General features: G+C 39.2%; 1 protein-coding gene across 1 annotated transcript in view; it reads right to left on the reverse strand.

Moving 5' to 3' along the window:
- The window catches only part of SYNE2 (spectrin repeat containing, nuclear envelope 2), a 269,558-nt gene that overhangs the window by 227,700 nt on the left and 21,373 nt on the right, over nt 1-20,485 (reverse strand). Inside the window, exons 2-9 of the mRNA XM_014545947.1 lie at nt 18,874-18,935; nt 17,276-17,371; nt 17,111-17,188; nt 16,930-17,022; nt 14,413-14,594; nt 10,059-10,255; nt 6,894-6,994; nt 3,219-3,320 (exon numbers count right to left, since the gene is read on the reverse strand). Coding sequence (XP_014401433.1) covers nt 3,219-3,320; nt 6,894-6,994; nt 10,059-10,255; nt 14,413-14,594; nt 16,930-17,022; nt 17,111-17,188; nt 17,276-17,371; nt 18,874-18,935 — 911 coding nt within the window. The remainder of the gene's footprint in view (nt 1-3,218; nt 3,321-6,893; nt 6,995-10,058; nt 10,256-14,412; nt 14,595-16,929; nt 17,023-17,110; nt 17,189-17,275; nt 17,372-18,873; nt 18,936-20,485) is intronic.

Here is a 20,485-nt window from a genome sequence, read left to right on the forward strand (position 1 = left end):
GTTTATAAAATGTCAACTGTAATTGAAAGGTCCATGGCTATAGATTATATTTAAGTTTTTACTTAGATAAAGGTAAAATTCCCTAAATTCAGGATCCTCTCACTGATCCAGTTTCTTTCTTCAGTACCCCGGATAAGTCAGGTGCCCTCCTGGTGACCTAGGTCACAGACTGGTCTCACATCAGTACTGTTGGATTTGTATTAGAATAGAGAAGCAAGGAGCCTCAGTTCTGGAGGACAAGTTAGGATGGCACATGGACAATGTGAGTTTGTTTGTCCTTCCCAAACATGTGTTCACAACAAAATAACAGTAAGAGAAAGTGAGAATTATATGACAGCAGTCACCATGTATTTGAGCCCTGGTTGGTGTAGCTCAGTTGGGAGAGCATCATCCCATGCACCAAGAGGTCACTGGTTCCATTCCTGGTCAGGACACATGCTTAGGTTGCAGGCTCAGTTCCCAGTAGGGGGCATGCAAGAAGCAGCCAATCGACGTTTCTCCTCTCATCAATGTTTTGCTCTCTCTCTCCCTCTCCCTTTCTCTCTCTCTCTAAAGTAAATAAAAACTTATCTTTAAATGGTTTTTGAGGAGTTTATGATTAACTAAGCTTGAGCCAATTCTTCTCAAGTCATCTTATACAGACCTTAGAAAATACTTTGTCTCTGACCTCAAAATGTTAATAAATAAAACTTTTCTTGGTTCGATTTGTGTGAAATAGTGGTGTGCAAGAGTCATCAATTCCATAGAATTTAATTTAAAACATTACCCATCATTATTAGTAGCATTTTTAAATAAATTTTATGAGCAAACTGAAGGATTAAAATATTTTAATTCTTTCTGATAATTATTAACTTCATAAAGCCTTTTAGTTAAGAAACCTGAATTGGTGGCACATTACTAAATCCAAAAACATATATGAGAGCAAGTCACTTCACCAGACGCTGAGCATCCTGTCAATGAAAAATGTAGCAGACCAGAGGGAAGAGGGAAGAAGCACAAGAAGTCTACACAGTTCAGATGAAAGGAAAGTGAGAATATCTGATCCCTTCCTTCTCCAATGGCTCAAAACCAGAAAGGATGGTGTGGTGGGCAAGCCACACAATCCACTGAATGTTACTGTGGGAAAGGCTGGAGTCATCCAACTTCCTCTCTAACAGATAGGGGAATGGAGGCCCAGAGGTGCCATGAGCTGTGTAGGGACATGAGAGCATCTCCACCTCATTCAGGATGGAGAATCAGGGAGGACAGAGCTACATGGACAGTGGATTCTAAGAAACAGGACTGCGGAACCTTGACTTTGGCTCCTGTTAGTAATTCTGTGATGGCCCCATTCCCAATTTCCTGATTTTTCTTTCATTCAATACTCACTCTGAAAATTATGGTCTGCTCTAGACCAGGAATTATAAAACTTTTACTGTAGAGGCAAGATAGTAAATATTTTGGGCTTTATGGACCAATGGTCTCAGTAGCTACTATTCTACTCTGGGGTTATAGCGTGAAAGCAGCCACAGATAATCCTTTAATGGGGCATGGCGATATTCCAATAACACTGTATTTACAGAAATAGGTGGTGGGGTCCACAGACCACAGTTTGCCTATCTTTGCTCTAAAACAAGCATGTCAAAATCAAAGGCTAACATGGGCCAAATAAACAAAGTTTAAGTTTATGTGGGCCGCAAAAAAAACAAAAGCTTCAATTTTGATAGAAATGTAGTTTTATTTTGATAGAGACATGCTGAATACAAAGGGCTGAAATAAATGAGTAATCATTAACATAAAATAATAGAACATTTTAATAAAAATTAATATTTTTTCTTGAACATTAACTTACAAGACACTGAATAACTGCACAAATTAATAAGCATAATGCAAATAAACCTGTTTTTCTTGTTCTCCTAAAGCGAAATATTTCCTGCTGCTCACACCAAACAAGTCAGTCCAAGACAAATGACATGGCAATTGGCTGCTAAAATATTCGCTGCTAGTATCAGTAGAGAGAAATGGTGCACTTACGCATAAGGCATGTAAGGGAAATGAATGCAACACGATTATAATAATCAGTCACTAGCGAACGTTGTAGTTCGTTATTAATAACTAGTGTCCCAGTGCACAGATTCGTGCACATGGAAAGGAAATTAATTAGAAGAAATATTTTAATATTGCTATTCGCGTCTTGCTAATGGAAAGGAAATAGGATTCTACCAAGTCTCCTATCTACCTACTCCAGGACTTCTGTGAGAATCAAATGAGATGAGGCACATGAAAACACTTCACAGACATTTGGTTAAAGTGTGAAATGTTTGCATCTGGTTATAAAGCAAGTTGGGTTCCTGGACTGAAGAAACTCCAAGGAGGCTAGTCGCTAGGGAGAGGAAGCCGGGCGTAGCTATGTGATGTCATTCCATAGCCACTGTTTCTGGGCTGGGCTGGGCTGTGGGCCGCATTTTGCGCCTTGGGGTCTTGACAGCTTTGGCTGTGATTTGGTGGGGTGTCGCTCCGGGGTGGTGACGGGGCCTGTATCCCATTTGGAGGAAGTTGAGTGTTGGTTTGTCAGTGGTAGGTCCGTGTTGCCATTTATTTTTAAATGGCCAGTGCGCATCAGAGCAGCTACTGTATTGAGTGTCTGCCCCCTGGTGGTCAGTGTGCATCATAGCTACCGGTCAGACTGACAGACACTTAGCTTTTTATACATAGAGATTATACATAACAGGATACTGTAAAAATTAAGCTACGAAATTTTTATTAAAATGTTTCTTAAATACTATTATATTGGCTGGGCCACAAAAATATTCATTGTGGGCCACATGCAGCCCTCAGGCAGCAAGTTTGACATACTTGCTCTAAAACCTTGCTAGTCAAAGTGCTCTTAGAACCACCAACAGCAACAGTAGCAGCAGCAGCAGCAGCTCAACCTAGGAGCTCCTTGGAAATGCAAATCTCAGGCCCTGCCCAAGATCTACTAAATTTGATCCTGCATTTTAACAAGATCCCTCAGGTGATTAATATGCACATTAAAATTTGCAAGTCTTAGAATTCAGTCCTAAAAGTTGTTAAATAGTTAATTCTGAAAGGCTTTTTCTGAAAACACCCCACTCTTCCATAAGTGTAAACTGCAAATCAATTACCCTTTAAAGTCCTACTTGCTATTAGTCATAGTCCTACCTTCTGATGAGAATGAAATGAGTTAAGAAATTTTTTTATAAAAAAGTCATACTTACTTCATACTTTTTACAGTAGGTCTCATTTTCTGAGTCCTTTAGCATCTTCTGTAGTTTTTTCTCTTGTTGCGTTAACCAGACCATAACATCTTTCATTGTCCCCTGAAATTCACACATGCACGCATTTAAAATTCTATCCTAAATACACTTGATTTTTTTAATTTTTTTTATTGATTAAGTTATTAAATATGTGTCCTTATCCCCACGTTACCCCCTATCCACCCACTCATGCCCTCACCCCCCCTGTTGTCCGTGTCCATTGGTTAGGCCTATATGCTTGCATATAAGTCCCTTGGTTGATCTCTTGCTCTCCTGTCAACAGTCCGATCGATGCCTCTACGTCTTAACAACTTCAAATAGTAGTGAAATAATGTAGTCATTACACACCAGTGACTCATTGTGCCAAAGAGCAGTTTTGCTTGTTAACCTAACACCTTACATTTTAAGAGGGATTGAAACTAGCATCTGAAGATAATATGGTAAAAAAAAAACAAAAAAAAACAGGGCAAGCAAGCCCCCCACTTTTTTTTGGCTTATACATTTCCATTGTTCTTCAAGTTTAGAGAACATTATTCTAAGTTACTTATTTAAAGCAGGCATTTCAGAATACTGGCTTCCAATTGAGGGGAACCAAACTTTTCCCACCCAAAAATGTGCCTAATGGCATATTGATTTTAAGCTGGTTATTAAGGAACAAGATTCAGAAAGAACCTTTGACCGCCCCCTTACTTGCCTAAAGGAATACAGATAGGGGAAAAAATTGTTTAAAGGAAGGAAGCGCCGCCTTCGTGTTTAAAGGAGGAAAGCGAAGACCAGATAGACACATGCCAGTAAGGTCTGAGTGCCAGCCAATCACACCTGAGAGAGACAGCGGCCAGAACAGGCAGTGCCACTGCAAGGACGTGAAACCTAAATATTTAAACTTTGAGACAAAGGAGCCACTCTCTCTCTCAGGCACTGGGCTCCTGACTGGTGTTGCAGAGAAATGTGCTCTCCTGCGCCCACATGGGACACCCCACTAATGGACTAATGGGCTTTAATTAGCGTGAATGGTGAACCATACGTGGCTGCACCATGGATTAAACATTGGCCGTGCTTTTGGCTTTATTGGAACCCCAGCTGCACTGGCTTAAAGGGCATGGGACTCTGGAAGCCGAAGAACATAACTGCAAACAAATAAAGCCTTTTTCCACATCTCATCCTCCCGTGTGAATCTCAGGAAATTCATTTTCTGAAGCTATCACAAGAACCTCGCTCCCACCGACGACAGGGGAGTTTGACTCTCTGGAAACAATAATGTACAGTAAATGGAGCCGACAGGAAAAATCTAGCAAAGCCTGTTTGCTAGACTCCACCCTGGATCCCACTGTTCCTGGGTGGCCCAGCAAGAATTTGTTTACCACATGTTTGCTCTTTTACATCATCCCATAAATTGCCTTTAAAATCCCAGACCCCTGCCTCCCTCTCCTTTGTCCAGAATGACCAATAAACCTCAACTGTCCAATGCGGCTTTGGGCCTCATATTCTTATGGCACCCCGCAGGTACATCAGTAATGCATGTCGGACATTTCCTCCTGTTAATCCGTCTCAGGCTGTGAGAGCATTAGCCCGGCCAGAAGAAATTAGAAGGTGGGAGGACACATTTCTTGTGCCCCGACACAATACATCTAAATATGGGTTAATTCAAGAGATGCCCACATTTATCAAACACACTGACATCAAAAATACCTTGAATATTTTAAATATCCTAAAAATAACACTACTAAAGGACTTGGTTTTGCTATCCTAAGGAAGTGAGAAATAATCATTTTTCCTTAGATTCTTGCTTAGCTGGTAAACTTGTCTACTTTGGGAGCAAATTTTACTGGAAGAAGGAAAAAGCAAAAGAAGCTACATCTTATTTCCATTCTCCTTTAACTTTCATTTGCTTTTGTTTCCTATTAAGAGTATTTACTATATAAAGTAAAAAAAAAGGGGGGTACTTTCTGTATATTTTTGCATCAAGTTTCATGGGTGATTGAATTTTTAATTTTATTTTTTAATATGAAAATTAATTAGAAAAGGATAGCTTCTCAGCAGGTCAGAAATGAGTGAACTGTATTATAAACCCGAGTCTCAGCTTGAGTCTCTCCTCCAGAATCAGCAACAAGCCGCTTGGTGCCTCAACATAACAGATGGAAAAACACAGGCCAAAATTTGTCAAATAAAATGCAATAATATGACTAGTTGTAAACGACTTGTAAACTGCTGAGAAAGTAGTTTTTTAAAATGATAAAATAATATTCAAACATTTACTAAGTTCACAGCACTCATTTATCTTCACAGAAGATGAATAAGTGTATATTTTCAGCTCAGTGATTTTTATGAAATTTCACCAAAAACATTGTGTTTAAAAAGTCAACGGAAAAAAGTAAATAATTAAATGGCAATCTAACTGTATTTCAACACTATCTCAACAAGCAAGGATTAAGAGTAGAATGCAATGCTTTAATTCTTATATAATTATAAAATTATGTAATTCCATTTATATTAAAATAAGAAACAGGTAAAATAGATATATGGCCCTGCTCAGTGCTTAAAATGTTGGCCCACAGACCGAAGGGTCGCGGGTTCGATCCCAGTCAAGGGCATGTACCTCAGTTACAGGTTCCCAAGCCCTAGTAGGGACATTTGTGGGAGGCAACCAATCAATGTGTCTCTCTCATGCTGATGTTTCTCTTCTCTCCCACCGCCCCCCCCTCCCCCCCGCTTCCTCTCTCTAGAAATCAATGAAAAAAATATCCTCAGGTGAGGATTAAAAAAAGAAAAGAAAAGAAATATGGGAAAATTAGGCTATAGTGAGGGTTGCACAACTATGTCAATAAACTAAAAATCACTGAATTATAAATTTTACATGGTTTAATTTTATGATATGTAAATTGTATCTCAATAAAACTGTTAAAAATTACAATCGACAAAAATTTGATAGTGCTAGAATTTTTAAAAAGCCTGCTAACTTAATATGTACTATATAGTGCCTATCTAAAGCTGTTTTAGGCAATTCATCACCGTTTAATAAATTACCACTTTTAACTAAAAAAAAAGAACAGGTAAGAGCATTTGAGATCTTACTTCCTGAGATATGTCATCAGTCTGGCTCAAATAAACTCTATTTTTTCCACCACCATTTATCCCCTCTATGTCCTCTTCCACCCCCACCCACACCCTCCACCCCCAAAATCACCACACTATTGTCCATGTCCATGAGTTCTCTCTCTTTTTTTTTCTTTTTTGCTCAATCCCTCAACCCGACCCGACCCCAGATCTGTCTTCCTGCTCTCTGTCTATGAGTCTGTTTCTATTTAGCTTGATAGTTCAGTTTGTTCATTCAACTCCATATATGAGTGGGAAAAAAAAAAAAAAAAACACTGGCAAAACTACTCTACAGTGAAAGAAATTGGAATACTGGTTGCCTGGGGTGCGGACTACAGACAGGAAAGAGAGACAATGGAACATTCTGGGTCACGGATATGTGTTACATTATGATTGGAGTATGGTTTATGTAGGTATATAGATTTGTCAAAACTCAAAACTGTACATTTAAGTTCAATATGCAAATTTAATGTCAATTTAAAAAATTAAACCCTTAGCAGGGTATGACAAAAATGAGCTCGATTTGTACTTATAAAGACATACCTGAGCTCTATCTCCAGTCCCAGGTGCTTCCTTTGAATACTGTAGAAACTGCGCCACATAGGTCATGATTGACTTTTCATCGGGATCGACAACATCCACATCTGCAAGGTATGCCACACTATCACTTAGCGATCGATGTCGTTCACTGTTATTAACACTCAAGAACAGGCTATGCCATAAACAGCCTTGAAATGAACCAAAGTAGTCAACCAGTCATGCCATCTCTGACCACTCGCCCTTGCTCCAAGACAGCAGTGGTAAGGACTTAGGTCTAGAGCCAAACAGAGCTCAGCTGACTCCTGGCAGCAGTGCATGCACAGCCTCAATGACTACTATGCATGTTGTATGGATGGGAGGGTAAGCAGTGAGGGAGGGTGAAAAGGGGAAAGAAAGCCTTCCACTTTCCAGAGACACAGTACAGAAACTCCCCCAGGAGTGTAGGAACACAAAGCAACTGGAATCCTTTCCTGACACACTGGTCTCAGCATGTATTCAGTAAACTTTCCCAAAAATACATATTGTATGAAAGGACGTATTTTCAACACGTCCACAAGAGCCTGTCTGGTGTGGCTCAGTGACTGAGCATTGACCCATGAATCAGGAGCTCGCAGTTTGATTCCCGGTCAGGGCACATGCCCGGGTTGCAGGCTCAATCCCCAAAAGGGGGTATGCAGGATGCAGCTGATCAATTATTCTCGCTCATCACTGATGCTTCTATCCCTCACCCCCTCCCTTCCTCTCTCTATAATCAATAAAGACATATTTTTTAAGAAGACATCCACACATTATTATTCATTCATTCATGGAACAAATATATTCACTGAGAGCCTTCTATGGGCCAAGTTTGGTGCTTCATTGACAGAGTCCACAATGAAATAAATTTAGAAAATGCTGAATTAAACAAAGTTTATAAAAATATTATAAATTCCTTAGCTGTAGAACTTTCCCAGACATATAATTAGGTAGATCACAAAAATCACAAAAAGGGGTTATAATATGTCAAACAAAATATACACGTAATTTTGGGATGTTCCCAAAACAACCAATGAAAATTACTGGGGAAAAGAATCTTCTGTTTATTAATTCAGTTAAACTTAATTCAAAAAATATTTATAGAGATCCAACAAATGCAAGTCACAAAGAGGGACTACTGTACAGCTTAGGGGCCTTATGTTTCATCCCTTTAATCATTCATCAAGCAGATGACAGACAGTTGAGTAGATCGAGATGCCTTAAGAAATCTTCCCCTCAAGGAGTTTATGGTTGGGAGTACTACACACTCTGCATGGACCCAACGAGTGCCCTAAGCCAGCTAAAGGAGCAAGTAAATCTAATTTATACACAAATAATAAAATCCTAGGCAATAGGCATATAAAGGTAACAATAGAGCTGGGGGTGGGGTTTCATAAAAGGAAGAATCCCTAAGAGTTGAGTTATTCGATCTTTTAATGAAGCAAATGTAAATATAATAAAGAGATACATAAAATAATGATACTGGCTTAACTAGGATTTTTTTTAATACTGCTCATTGTATGAAGCTATGCATAATGATTAAACGCTTTAACCAAATTATATCAAAAGATAATTCCCTTATCCAAATATGACTATGGCATTTGGTTTGCATAAATAATCATGATGTATTTCACATTTTTATCTAATATTTAAGATACTTAAAATGAATTATGGACAATCACTCATAGAATGGAAATATGTTTTCATTATATAATCTATTCCATTGGTTGCCTAGTTATTTTAACAACCAAGTATTTTATACTAATAATATAGATTTGGAGAATCAAAGTACATGACTTTGGGTACTTGAACACACAATACAATATACAGCTGATGTATTATAGAATTGTATACCTGAAACCAATATAATTTTATTAACCAACTAGAGGCCTGATGCGCAGTGGGGTCCCCCAGCCTGGCCTGTGGATTGCGAGAGGGTGCAGGCCAGGCCGAGGGACCCCACCAATGCACGATCAGGGCCAGGGAGGGACCGCGTCTCACCCAGTCCCGATCGGCCAGACCCCAGCAGCAAGCTAACTTACCAGTCAGAGCATCTACCCCCCTGGTGGCCGTGTGCATCATAGCGACTGGTCAAACGAATGGTCAGACACTTCGCATATTAGGCTTTTATTATATAGGACGTCACCCCAGGAAATTCAATAAAAATTTTTTTTTAAATATGCAAGAAGCATTAAAAAATATAGTAATAAGAAATAGGGAATAGAACAAAGTATGGAAAAAATTCAAGGATAATGAAAAGCCAAAAAGGAAAGAGAAAAGACAAAGAAAGGGGAAAAAGGAAGCAAAGAAAGGAAATGAGAGGAAAAGTTAACATAAGAAGAATTAATAACAAGCAACATGGGACCAGACTAATGACAAACCTGATATAAAGAAGAATGGAATCATTGTGAACTTAGAAATATCACCTAATTCAACTCCTGAAAACAAATGCAGTCCAAAAAGGCTAAGTACCCGTAAGAATGAGCACACATGGCGGCATGATCTTGGTTTCTCATATCATTCTCCAGCAAAAGGATCCAGGGCTCATTGGAGAAATGGCCCCAGGACTGGGAAAGGAAATATACAAGATAAGCCTGGAGGATCTTATATTGCCAAAAAGTGAGGCCATGCCCCAAAACAAACAAGCAAATGCCACATTGGTGGAGATCTGTCAAAAGAGTACAGCAGCCAATTGAAAGAGCTCCCACTGGCCAAAACTTTGAGCTTTAAAAAAATTTTTTTTTTAAATTTGAGCAATAAAGTGGTATTGAATACAACCCAAAGTATGAAATATCCATGAGTCCATACTGACATAAATAAAGGGCTGTATAAATAAACAAATGGAGAACAGACACACCTCCTGTGCAGAAGAATTCCAAAGAATTCAAGGAAGATGAACATAACTGTCCTAAGTGTGAGCTGCACATGGAGACGTCCCTGTAAAGAGTACAGTACAGAGAGAGAGGAAGCAAAGCGTAACTGAGGTTAACTAACTGGTAGAAATTCTTAATTTCATGAAATTTACCAAAGAGTTTAAGTTCAACTTTCCAGGACTAAAAAACAACGCTGTTCTGTTTGCTTATATAAGGGTATTAGCATCTTCAAATCAATGTCACACTGGACGTGGTTTTAAAAAGAAAGAAGCGTCTTTACCTTCTGGTTCCAACAATTGGGGGATTTTTAATTCTCGTTCTGCGATTCTGAAGGCCTCTCTCAGATTGTCTTTGTTGGATCTCTGCTCCACACTCTTCATGTCAATGAGGTCTGGTCGCAAGGCATGAATGACGGCCAAAAAAGCCATCCCATTTCTCCAGCTTGACTTAAAATCCGTCACACTGACAGACTCAGACCTATCACAAAAGGACAAAAAACATGACATATACTATTGAAAAAAATATGTCAAAGCACCCCACTCTCTTCAACAGTAATTAAAACAAATTTGAGTGACTCAAATCAATTATAAATCATCCTGGGAAAATATTTTATTTTAATCTTGTGGTCTAATTAAAGTAAAACGCCAAGTTTGATGAGCTTCACAATACTACAGAACATTGGTTCTCAAAGTGTGACCTCAGGACCAGCAGCACCAAGGCTGCAAGTGCTAGAAATGCTAATTCTCAGGCCCCGCCCCAGACCTACGGAATCAGCTCTGGGGGGGGACCTGAAATCTGTGTCTCTCAAAGCCTTCACGTGACAATGATACTCACTCAGTTTAATGTTCCTCATTCAACAATCTGTTGGCTCGAGACTGACTTAGAATCTCTACATACAGTTAAGTTCCTTTCACTAGGGGAAAATTTATCTCTCACTGGAACAAACTAAATGAAATACTGTGCCAGACCAATAACGGCCCGTAGCTCATCGGATACAGAGCCTTGTCACTCCTCTGTTTCACACTGGTCATCACAAGTGAAGGGCTGAACAAAACGTGGTGTATACATGCAATGGGATATTATTCAGCCCTAAAAAGGAAAGACATTCTGACACGTGCTACAACATGAAAGAACTCTGAAGGTGTTATGCTGAGTGAAATAAGCCAGCCACAAAAGGACAAATACTTTATGGCTCTATTCATTGAAGGCACCTAGAACAGTGAAATTCACGGATTGGAAAAGTAGACCACTGGTTGCCAGAGGTTGAGGGGAGGGAGAAATGGGAAGTTGTGTAATAGATCACAGAGCTTTAGTTTAGCAGGATGAAAGAAGTTTGGAGCTGGATAGTGGTCTTGCTTGCACAACAATATGGATGTACTGAATGCCATTAAACTACGTACTTAATGCCATTAAACTACATACTTAAAATGGTAAATTTTATATTATGTATACTTTATCACAATAACAAATTTGGGGGGGAGAACAACTTTGTAGCTTGTTAGTGTATTTAAAATAACATTTCTCACTCTGCCCACAAAGACTTACAAGATTTTGCCCTGCTTATTTCTCCCCCCCCCACTTTATATCTCCCCTCTCTTGCATTATTGCAGTCATACTGGCCTCATCCTGCTTTTCTATAGTCACATTCTTCTTCTTTTTGGGGGGAGAGAGGGGATGACATCTGATAAATGTTTATTTTAAAAAAATTTTTCAATTACAATTTTTTGAATTACATTCAATATTATGTTATATTACTTTCATATGTGCAGAATAGTGCTTGGACCATCAGATACTTTATACAAAGTGTTCCCCTCCATGTTTCCAGTACCCACCTGGCACCATACATAGGTATTACATGTTACTGACTATATTTCCTGTGCTGTACTTTACATCCCCATAGTCATGCTCTTTTTAGTCCTTCTGCTACTAGGCAGCTTTCTCCCAGACCTTCGTACACCTGAAGCCTTCTCCTGCAAGCCCAGCTCAAAGGTCTCCTCCTCAGAAAAGTGCTCTATACCCACCTAAGATACATGCGACCCTCTTCCTACCCTGGTCACTCCCAGTCATCGTAAGTCCTTCCCAACCTCATCGCCAACTGTAATTGTATTTATTCACCTGCTCCCCCCACTAGGGTGCAAGCCCCTTGAGAGCAAGAGCTTGTCTTTCTTGTCCGTCATGGTAGAGTCACCCCACAAACGGTAGCTGGTATAGAAAGATGCTTACTATATATATTTCAAATCACTCCATTAGTCACTAATGTGTATCTGACAAAGGAACCGTTATTCAGTATTTGATGAGAGATGAAGATACTATAATATAGTTGCCTACAAAGTATAGGAAAAATTCCAGAACAACTATAGTTTCCTTTTATATCCTATAAAAAACACAAGGAAATTCAATGGGCTAATTTAAAGTATAAATCAAATCATAAAAGTCAAGAAACAGTCTGCTTCAGATGACCTGGGCTTTCCTTAAGAAATAAAGCCTAAATTATGAACGTGAAACTACCTGGTAGTCAGTGATTTTTTGTCTTATTTAACAAATGCCTATGTGGTCCCTACTGTGTCCAGAAATTGTTCCAAATGCTGTCAAAAAAAGAATTATTATAACACACTTAATAACCCTATGAAGTCAGTGAGTATTGCCCACATTTTATGAGGAAACTCAAACACAAAGTGCCTTCGGTCACCAGTCAGAAGTGCTGGGAGCCATGACTCAAACCCAGGTATTCGGCTTCAGAGTGTGCGCTTAGAGACTGAACTGAATTGACAGCTAAAGAGACAGGGGCTGGGGCTGGGGCTGGGGGCAGGGCCAGGCCACCTTCAGCGTGCTGAGGGCCAGCACCAGCTCCGTGCTGCCTGGCAGGCACTGTGCTCAATAAAGCACCAGGCTATGAGGTCAGCTCTGCACTGAGGAGCAGAAACCAATGCCACAAAGAACGTGTTGCTGCCAGGCCTTAGAGAGGGCAGGGGTCAGGCTCCAAGGTGACTGGAAGGATCGGGGCTCATTTAAGTCTCAAATGGGGGCCCGAGTGATCTTCAGAAATAGGAAGATACATGTTTCTTACAGCGCAGTCATACATGTGAGTCCTAGAGAATCGCAGAACATCGAAATAAATGTTAGCTCATAATACCACTAGGGATGGCCAAAAGTAGGATAAACTCCTGATGAATTACTTAAGAATTAATTATTACATCTTAATAAGTTTAGCATAAATTCTATAGTTGAAAAATAAGGGAGGACACGGGGAAAAGATAAACTATGGTAAAATTCATGAACTTTGAAAGAGTTTCATTTATCCATAAATGAAACAAATCTGAGTAGGATGCAATAATGCTTTTCCCCACATACTATATTTTGGATTTAAAAATTTTAGAAAACTAAAGTAAACTGGTCTCTGGAAGGTTCAAGAAAAAGTTTGATTAATATTTATAACCTATAAGATATGCATGCTTGGGTGCCTCACAGAACAGAGGTAAAGCTGAAGGCAGAAATTAACATCTCCGTCTTTCATTAGGAAGGAGTTACTCAGAAGCCCGCATTCTCTGAAAGGGCTTATTAGCAACACATTTATGCCTCTATTTATGCAGACAATGCTATGATGTGACAAGGAACTCCCCAGCTCTTCTCCTGGTGAGTTCTCCTGCATCCTAATTCTTCATTTCTCTCAAACTCCATCCCAGCAGTTAGTTAAAATGAAAAAGCAAATGTCTCCCAAGAGCAGAAAACAATTTTCTTTGTGTGTAAAAACAACAACAACAACAAAATTATGAGCACTAACTTCCCTTCATCATCCCTACTTTTTAAAAACATACACTCTCTTGTCTCTTTGTTTCCTGAGCTCTGAGTTTCTAAACAATGGGAACTGTGGTCTTTTAATGTAGTCATATACAGTTCCAGGGGGTAATTTTATAAATTGGTTACTTATTTGCTTATTTGTTCATTCATCCACTCAGCGCACATTTATGGAGCATTACCATGAACTCACATTATGCCAGTGGTTCTCAACCTTCTGGCCCTTTAAATACAGTTCCTCATGTTCTGACCCAACCATAAAATTATTTTCGTTGCTACTTCATAACTGTAATGTTGCTACTGTTATGAATCGTAATGTAAATATCTGATATGCAGGATGGTCTTAGGCGACCCCTGTGAAAGGGTCGTTGGACCGCCAAAGGGGTCACGACCCACAGGTTGAGAACCGCTGCATTATGCTTAAGTTCTAAGGAAGCACAGTCAATTAAGACATAGCCTTGACTTTTAAAGAGCTCCTACTGTGGTAAAACTTTTGGAGTCTAAGTCCACCTTCCCAATGCACAGGGGAATTGTGCCCAAAGACAAGGATATTGGAAGAGCACTTTAACTGCACAGAGGCCACCTCCGCATGTGGATGGGAGTGAGGTGAAGTTACCCAGATGATACCACCTTCTGGTCCTCAAAACCAGGGGTGGCTGAGCTCACGGACTTCCACATTTGGAAAACACACTATGAGAGGAAGCGGGTGGTGTTATGAGAGGGAAGCGTTCGGTAGTGTTACACCAGTTGGCCTGAATTTCAAACCTAGAGGTCAGCAACTCTGTGTTGGTGGGTACAACTGTCCTGTGTGTCTCCTCTGGTCGTAGCAAACTACTTACGTGGCACACTGCTCCTGAGCCCACAAGAGAAGCGCTTTCTTTGCAGACATCTGCCACCTTTTTTGGGCTTTGGAGCATTTCTTCACAGGAGGACTTGAGGTAGGAGATGACTCAGCCACACTCACATCATCCAGGGAAGGTTGATTGGAATTGCAAGAAAGAGTCTGGGCAAGTTCCTCAATCTAAGGAAGACATAATTATAATTAACATACACAGAAGCATAATCTAGCAGCATGGAGGCAAAACCTTCAGCCAAGCCCAGCTGGCGTGGCTCGGTGGTTGAGTGTAGACCTAGGAACCAGGAGGTCACGATTCAATTCCCAGTCAGGACACATGCCTGGGTTGTGATCTTGATCCCCAGTAGAGGGCATGCAGGAGGCAACCAATCAATGATTCTCTCTCATCATTGATGTTTCTGTCTCTCTCTCTCCCTCTCTCTTCCTCTCTGAAATCAATAAAAATATATAAAGTACACTGCACCAGTCACAAAAAAAAAGTTGATAAATTTGAACTACATTGAAATTATGAATGTCTGTTCATTGAAAGATTAAAAAGGCAAGCCACAGAGTCAGAGATTTGCAGCTTATATATACCCAACAATATATCCAGAATATATTTTAACACTCTATAAGTCATTACACACAACAGCATAGCTAAAATAAAAATTTAATCCCAAGTATTAGGATTATGGCGACACTATAAATGAGAACAAGTCTGAAAAACTATTTGGCAGCACCTACTAAAGCTGACGATCACTTGCCCTAGGGGCCAGGGCTCCATTCCTGGAATAGTACATGCAACAGAAATGAGGGCTTGTGCCACTAAAGGGCCTACGCAAGAATGCTCCTAGCAGCTTTATTCATAACAGCTAAAAACTGGCAACAAAAGATATGTCCATCAACAGTACATGCTTCAAAAGCATGAATCTCACAGCCAAGATGTTAAGTGAAATAAGTCACACACAAAAGAGGATCTGGTGTATGCAAGAGAAATCACTTATACTTCCCTTTATATGAAGTTAAAGCTTTAGTTTTGCAAACCTTATTGCCCAGCAATTCCACTTCTAGGAATTTGGCCCATGGAAATAATTAAGATTGTATGCAAAAGTTTTATCATAAGGGTAGTCTTTTTGGAACTGCTTACAATCACACACAAAAATATGAGCATTCTGACTGCCCATTAATGAAATACGTACTTTAAAATAGAATACCATGCTTCCATTAAGAAATGTATAAGTTCAGAAGGGTGTTAATTAGAACAGGTTGAAAAATATGAAGAGTATGACCTTATTTTTTTAAAGATTTGTAGAGTGTCCCAAAAAATGTATATACATACTTTGAGTAATTATAAAGGCAGTGTTTATTAAAGTACACTTCATTTTCAAAATTGAGCTATCACCTGTTAAAGTATATATACATTTTTTAGCATACCCTATACATATATGAATATATATATTAATTATTGCTGCATATATCATGAAGACTGTACAATAAATTACTTAGAGTGGTTACTATGAGTAGTGGAATTAAAGATACTTTTTCTCTTTTTTATTATCTATACTGACATTTTAAATTGTATTTCAAATACTGTGGAAAGTATGAAGAAATCATATAAATGTCTATGAATTATCAAATTTTAACATTTTATCACATTTGTCTCACATTTTTTAAAGAAATACAACACAGCTACACTTTAAGCCTTCTGTCTTTCCCTCTCCAATTTCATTTCCGAGAGGGAGGAAACCACAATCCTAAATTTACTTTTCATCATCCTCATGCATATTATTCTATAATAACTACAAATGTAGGTATCCAGAAGTGCTAGTCTCATTTCACATGTTTTAAATGTTATATAAGTCATGTTATTTTCTAAAATAAGCATTTGTTACCCACAACAAAATTTTAAGTTATTTTTAAAGTAATCCTGGAACTTTCTAGAAAACTTGCACTAATTCAGAGCCCCAAACCTGAAAGAGTAAGTGTCAGAAAGCCAGGACTCTCACTGTCTTATTCACGGTTATTTTCTTGGTGTCTCAGCACAAACACTAGCGCATAGTTGGTGCTCAAAAATACTAGTATTTGTAGAATGAAATACATCTATGAGTTAGTCTTGCGACAGAACTGGATGTTGCAGGATTATTAGTCTGGACAAAGGTCTTCAACAAGAGGGAGATTTTACAAAGTTTAGTGGGTTCGTTTTCAAGCATTTACTCCAGGAGCTTTCTACTTTCTTTCCCAACAAAGGAAATAAAGGATAATGAGCAATAATTTACCATGACAGGTCTATTCAGACTGGTGCTGATCTCATCGATAACACAGCTTTCAATTTTCAATTGAAAAAGAACATAAATGGCAAAAGGGCTGCTATCTGTTTTCTACCCGGCAAGGTTTCCCGGTGTCCTAGTTCTGGAGGAAGCTCAGGACTGAATCTGGCATCAAACCACCCTCATTGCATTACACTGATTTCATATCATGGTGATTAGAACAGAAATAATTTTCGTATCGTCGAATTACTTACATGAAAGTGCAGTATTATTATCCAAATCAGGCCAAGAATAATGGATGGGTTTCCCTCTATAATATCAGCAACGTGAATATTGATGAGCTTAATCTGGGAAAGAAAAAAGGCAGATGAAAAGGAGAAAATATTCCACGGTATTAACCTCTCCAATGAGTCTCCAAGTGAAATTCATACTCACCGATCGGCTTTTTAGGAATGTCAGGGCATGTTCTATATTGAGTCTACACTGGAATGTATTAGATCCTTTATCTCGAGGCTGTGAAATTCAAGCAAAATATATGACTCAGAAATGTTTTATTTTAAAAGTTAACAAAAGTTCCTTAATGTCACTTTAAGAGCTTACCAACTGCTGTCCTGAGAGTACTTCTAAGAGGTCCAGGAGGACATGCCCCTTTTGAATGTCTGTGAATAGGTCGGATATAACTGAGGGAGGAGTGTGCTGCAAAAGGTCACAAGAAAAATCATCTCACACTTCGGTCCAAAAACACAGTACCTGTAAGAATCTCATAAATATGCATCGTGTCTTTGCAAACGCTAGGGATCGGTAGTGATATTCTTCTTAATCAACAGAGTGACAGAGAACACACGAAGTTCCCTTTCAAAACATGATAAGAAAAGCGGGGAACTTAAGTTATCTTGTGGCAAATTTCCAGTCACAAACACTCTTTTCAGCTTCTACTGAGCACTTAACAACTGTGCGTAGAGGTGGCATTCAAGACATTTACAGTCAGCCAACGGTGACCCACTTGGGAAGCGGATTACATTTCCAGAGTAGCCTGTTTATGAATTTACCCTTTTTAGAATTAGGAGCATGGTGTTGGGACAGGCAGCCTGTGAGAAGAGGCTCATTCATTTTTGTCTGTAGGCCATTCCAGGCACTTGGCATCTCTGAGAGACAGAACAGCCCAGTGATTAAGATCAAGGCCTCTGGGTCTAGTCTGCCTGGAATTTGTATCCCAGCATCATCACTTTTAAGCTCTGGGACCTTAGTTCTCTGTGCCTTTTCTTCCTTGCTCTGCAAACAGGAATAACACTATCTCTGAGACACATTCAGTAGAAACCGTATGTCAGATTTAGACTTTTGATCTTCTCCCAACTAGCCATATGCGGTATGAAACTCTCTCCTGATGCTGGACAGCGGCAGTCACAGCTCCCAGTCAGCTCTGCGATCAGGAAGGTAAACAACTGACACTACACAGTGCATTCCTTGTGTTAGATGACTTTGCCCAACTGAAGGTGAATGTAAGTATTCTAAGCACATTTAAAGTGGGCTAGGCGCCCTGGCCAGTGTGGCTCTGTTGCTTGGAGCATCATCCCGTACACTGAAAGGCGGTGGGTTCAATTCCCGGTCAAGGCACATACCCAGGTTGTGGGTTTGATCCCTGGCCGGGTCGTGTAAGGGAGATAATCAATCAATATTTCTCTCTCGCATCAATGTTCCTTTCTCTCTCCCCCACCCCAACTTCCTCTCTCTAAAATCAATATCTTCATGTGAGAAATAAATAAATAAATAAATAAATAGATAATAAAGTGGGCTAGGCAGGCTATGATGTTTGGTAGGTTAGGTGTGTATTAATTTTTGACACAATATTTTCAACTGGTAATGGGTTCGTTAGGACAAAACACTGTAAGTCAAGGAGCGTCAGTACATTTGAATAACGTAGCACTCAATTTATATGAATCATAATTATTTTCATTTCATTTGGTAACAGATTTGTTATTGCTTTAAATATTTTTATAGCACCTTCTCCCATGTCCTTAACAAAAGTGCACCTTTTTTGTGTGTTAGGAAAGAATAACACCTATGTGAAAACAAGATCAAGGTGACATTCAACACATTCTTTCAGCCTTTTACATATCACCAATGCCATTTTTGGGACCCAAACTGACAGAGTAGGAGAAGTAATTCACATAAATGCAGAGCTGAATTTTTTCCCTCACCTTTGCCAACTGTGAGTTTATCCAGCAGGTGAAGGTTCTCTTCTGAGTGTCTTCCTGCTCAGCTATTTCAAAAAGGACAACAGCAGTTATCAAACAAGAAGCCCAGAAACCATTTGAACATATCAGAGCTTCATTTTCCCTTACAAATTTCCATATAGCACTAACATGGTTGTAATACACTGAGATAGTTGGTAGGACACTAATTTGAGTTCTCACATTTTTATAAAATCCGATAAGACTTCAGGTTGAGGACAGAAGAGAATCTGAGTAAATGGAATTGTAGGGTGTCTGCAATTGTTTAGGAAGCATAGTGACTGATTAGATATTAAAACTGTACTTTGCCTCATTGGATCTCTTTTTTTCTTTCTAACCCCATTTCATTTTTTCTGTATTACCAATTTAAATTAGTGATAGCCCAGTGACTTATACCTTGTAGAGTGCTCAATAATGGTTAGCTGGACTGAATTCAGTTCTGACAAACCAACTGGATAGTTTAGGCTTTTCAGAGTTATTTCTGTTCTATATAAATTTCACTTAATAAGAGAATTACAAATACCACAATTTTGTCCGATAATTCAAAATGTTAGCGCTAGCCGGTTTGGCTCAGTGTATAGAGTGTCAGCCTGTGGACTGAAGGGTTCCGGGTTCAATTCCGGTCAAGGGCACATGCCCCGGTTGTGGGCTTGATCCCCAGTAAGGGGCGTGCAGGAGGCAGCTGATCAATGATTCTCTCTCATCCCTGATGTTTCGATCTTTCTCTCCCTCTCTCTTCCTCTCTGAAATCAATAAAGACATATTTTTTAAATAATAAAATAAATAAAAATGTTTCCAATGGAAACCTTAAGTTATTCCTGTCCTAATTTGATTAAAATCTAATGGAAACAAGGGAAAAAACACTAAGAGGCGCAGTCAGATCGAATCCCCACCCGGTACGTTCCAGTTCGCAAAGGAAACAGTGCACTAATGAAACCTCCAGGAAAGGGCTTAGAAAGGAAACTTGGGGCTTTTAACTAACTCATTGTCCAAACATAACGCCTCGTCATCCTGGAAATAAGAACTCTTCAAATGCAACAAGGGCCCTTTGCTAATGGCAAACAAAGATGTCCCAGGTACAATTAAACACCTTTGTAGCAGCTCAATTAAGTGGTCCTGAATGTGCCGCTTCATTTACCCTTGACGCACTTCTCTCATTTTCATACTGGCTTATCCCTGAAAAGCAGTATTAATCCAGCAGGAACCACAGCCAAATAGCTCCCCTAATAAGTAACCTTTTGTTCTTTTTCAAAGTCTGATCCACTGGAGAAAAAATAGTTGAGAGCCACATACTTTAAAGCATCTTAATTTAAATGAGAGAGGGTTTTATTCAATGGTTGGATTTTATTTTTTAATTTCCAGGATTACTTTCTAATAAAATAATAAAACTCTTCTTAAAATGGCATGCAAAGTATAGAACCTATTAGTCAGCAGTTATTAGGAGCAGAGAAAAGAAGGAAGGAAGGAAGGAAGGAAGGAAGGACTTTTGTGAGGCAACTCCTATTTAGCTGGGAGGGAACTTAAATGAAAACACTGAGTTAAGTGTCATTAAAGAGTATGAATTTTAAGTTCATCACAA

The sequence above is a fragment of the Myotis brandtii genome, unplaced genomic scaffold, assembly GCF_000412655.1.
Source record: "Myotis brandtii unplaced genomic scaffold, ASM41265v1 scaffold423, whole genome shotgun sequence".
Lineage (NCBI taxonomy): Eukaryota > Metazoa > Chordata > Mammalia > Chiroptera > Vespertilionidae > Myotis > Myotis brandtii.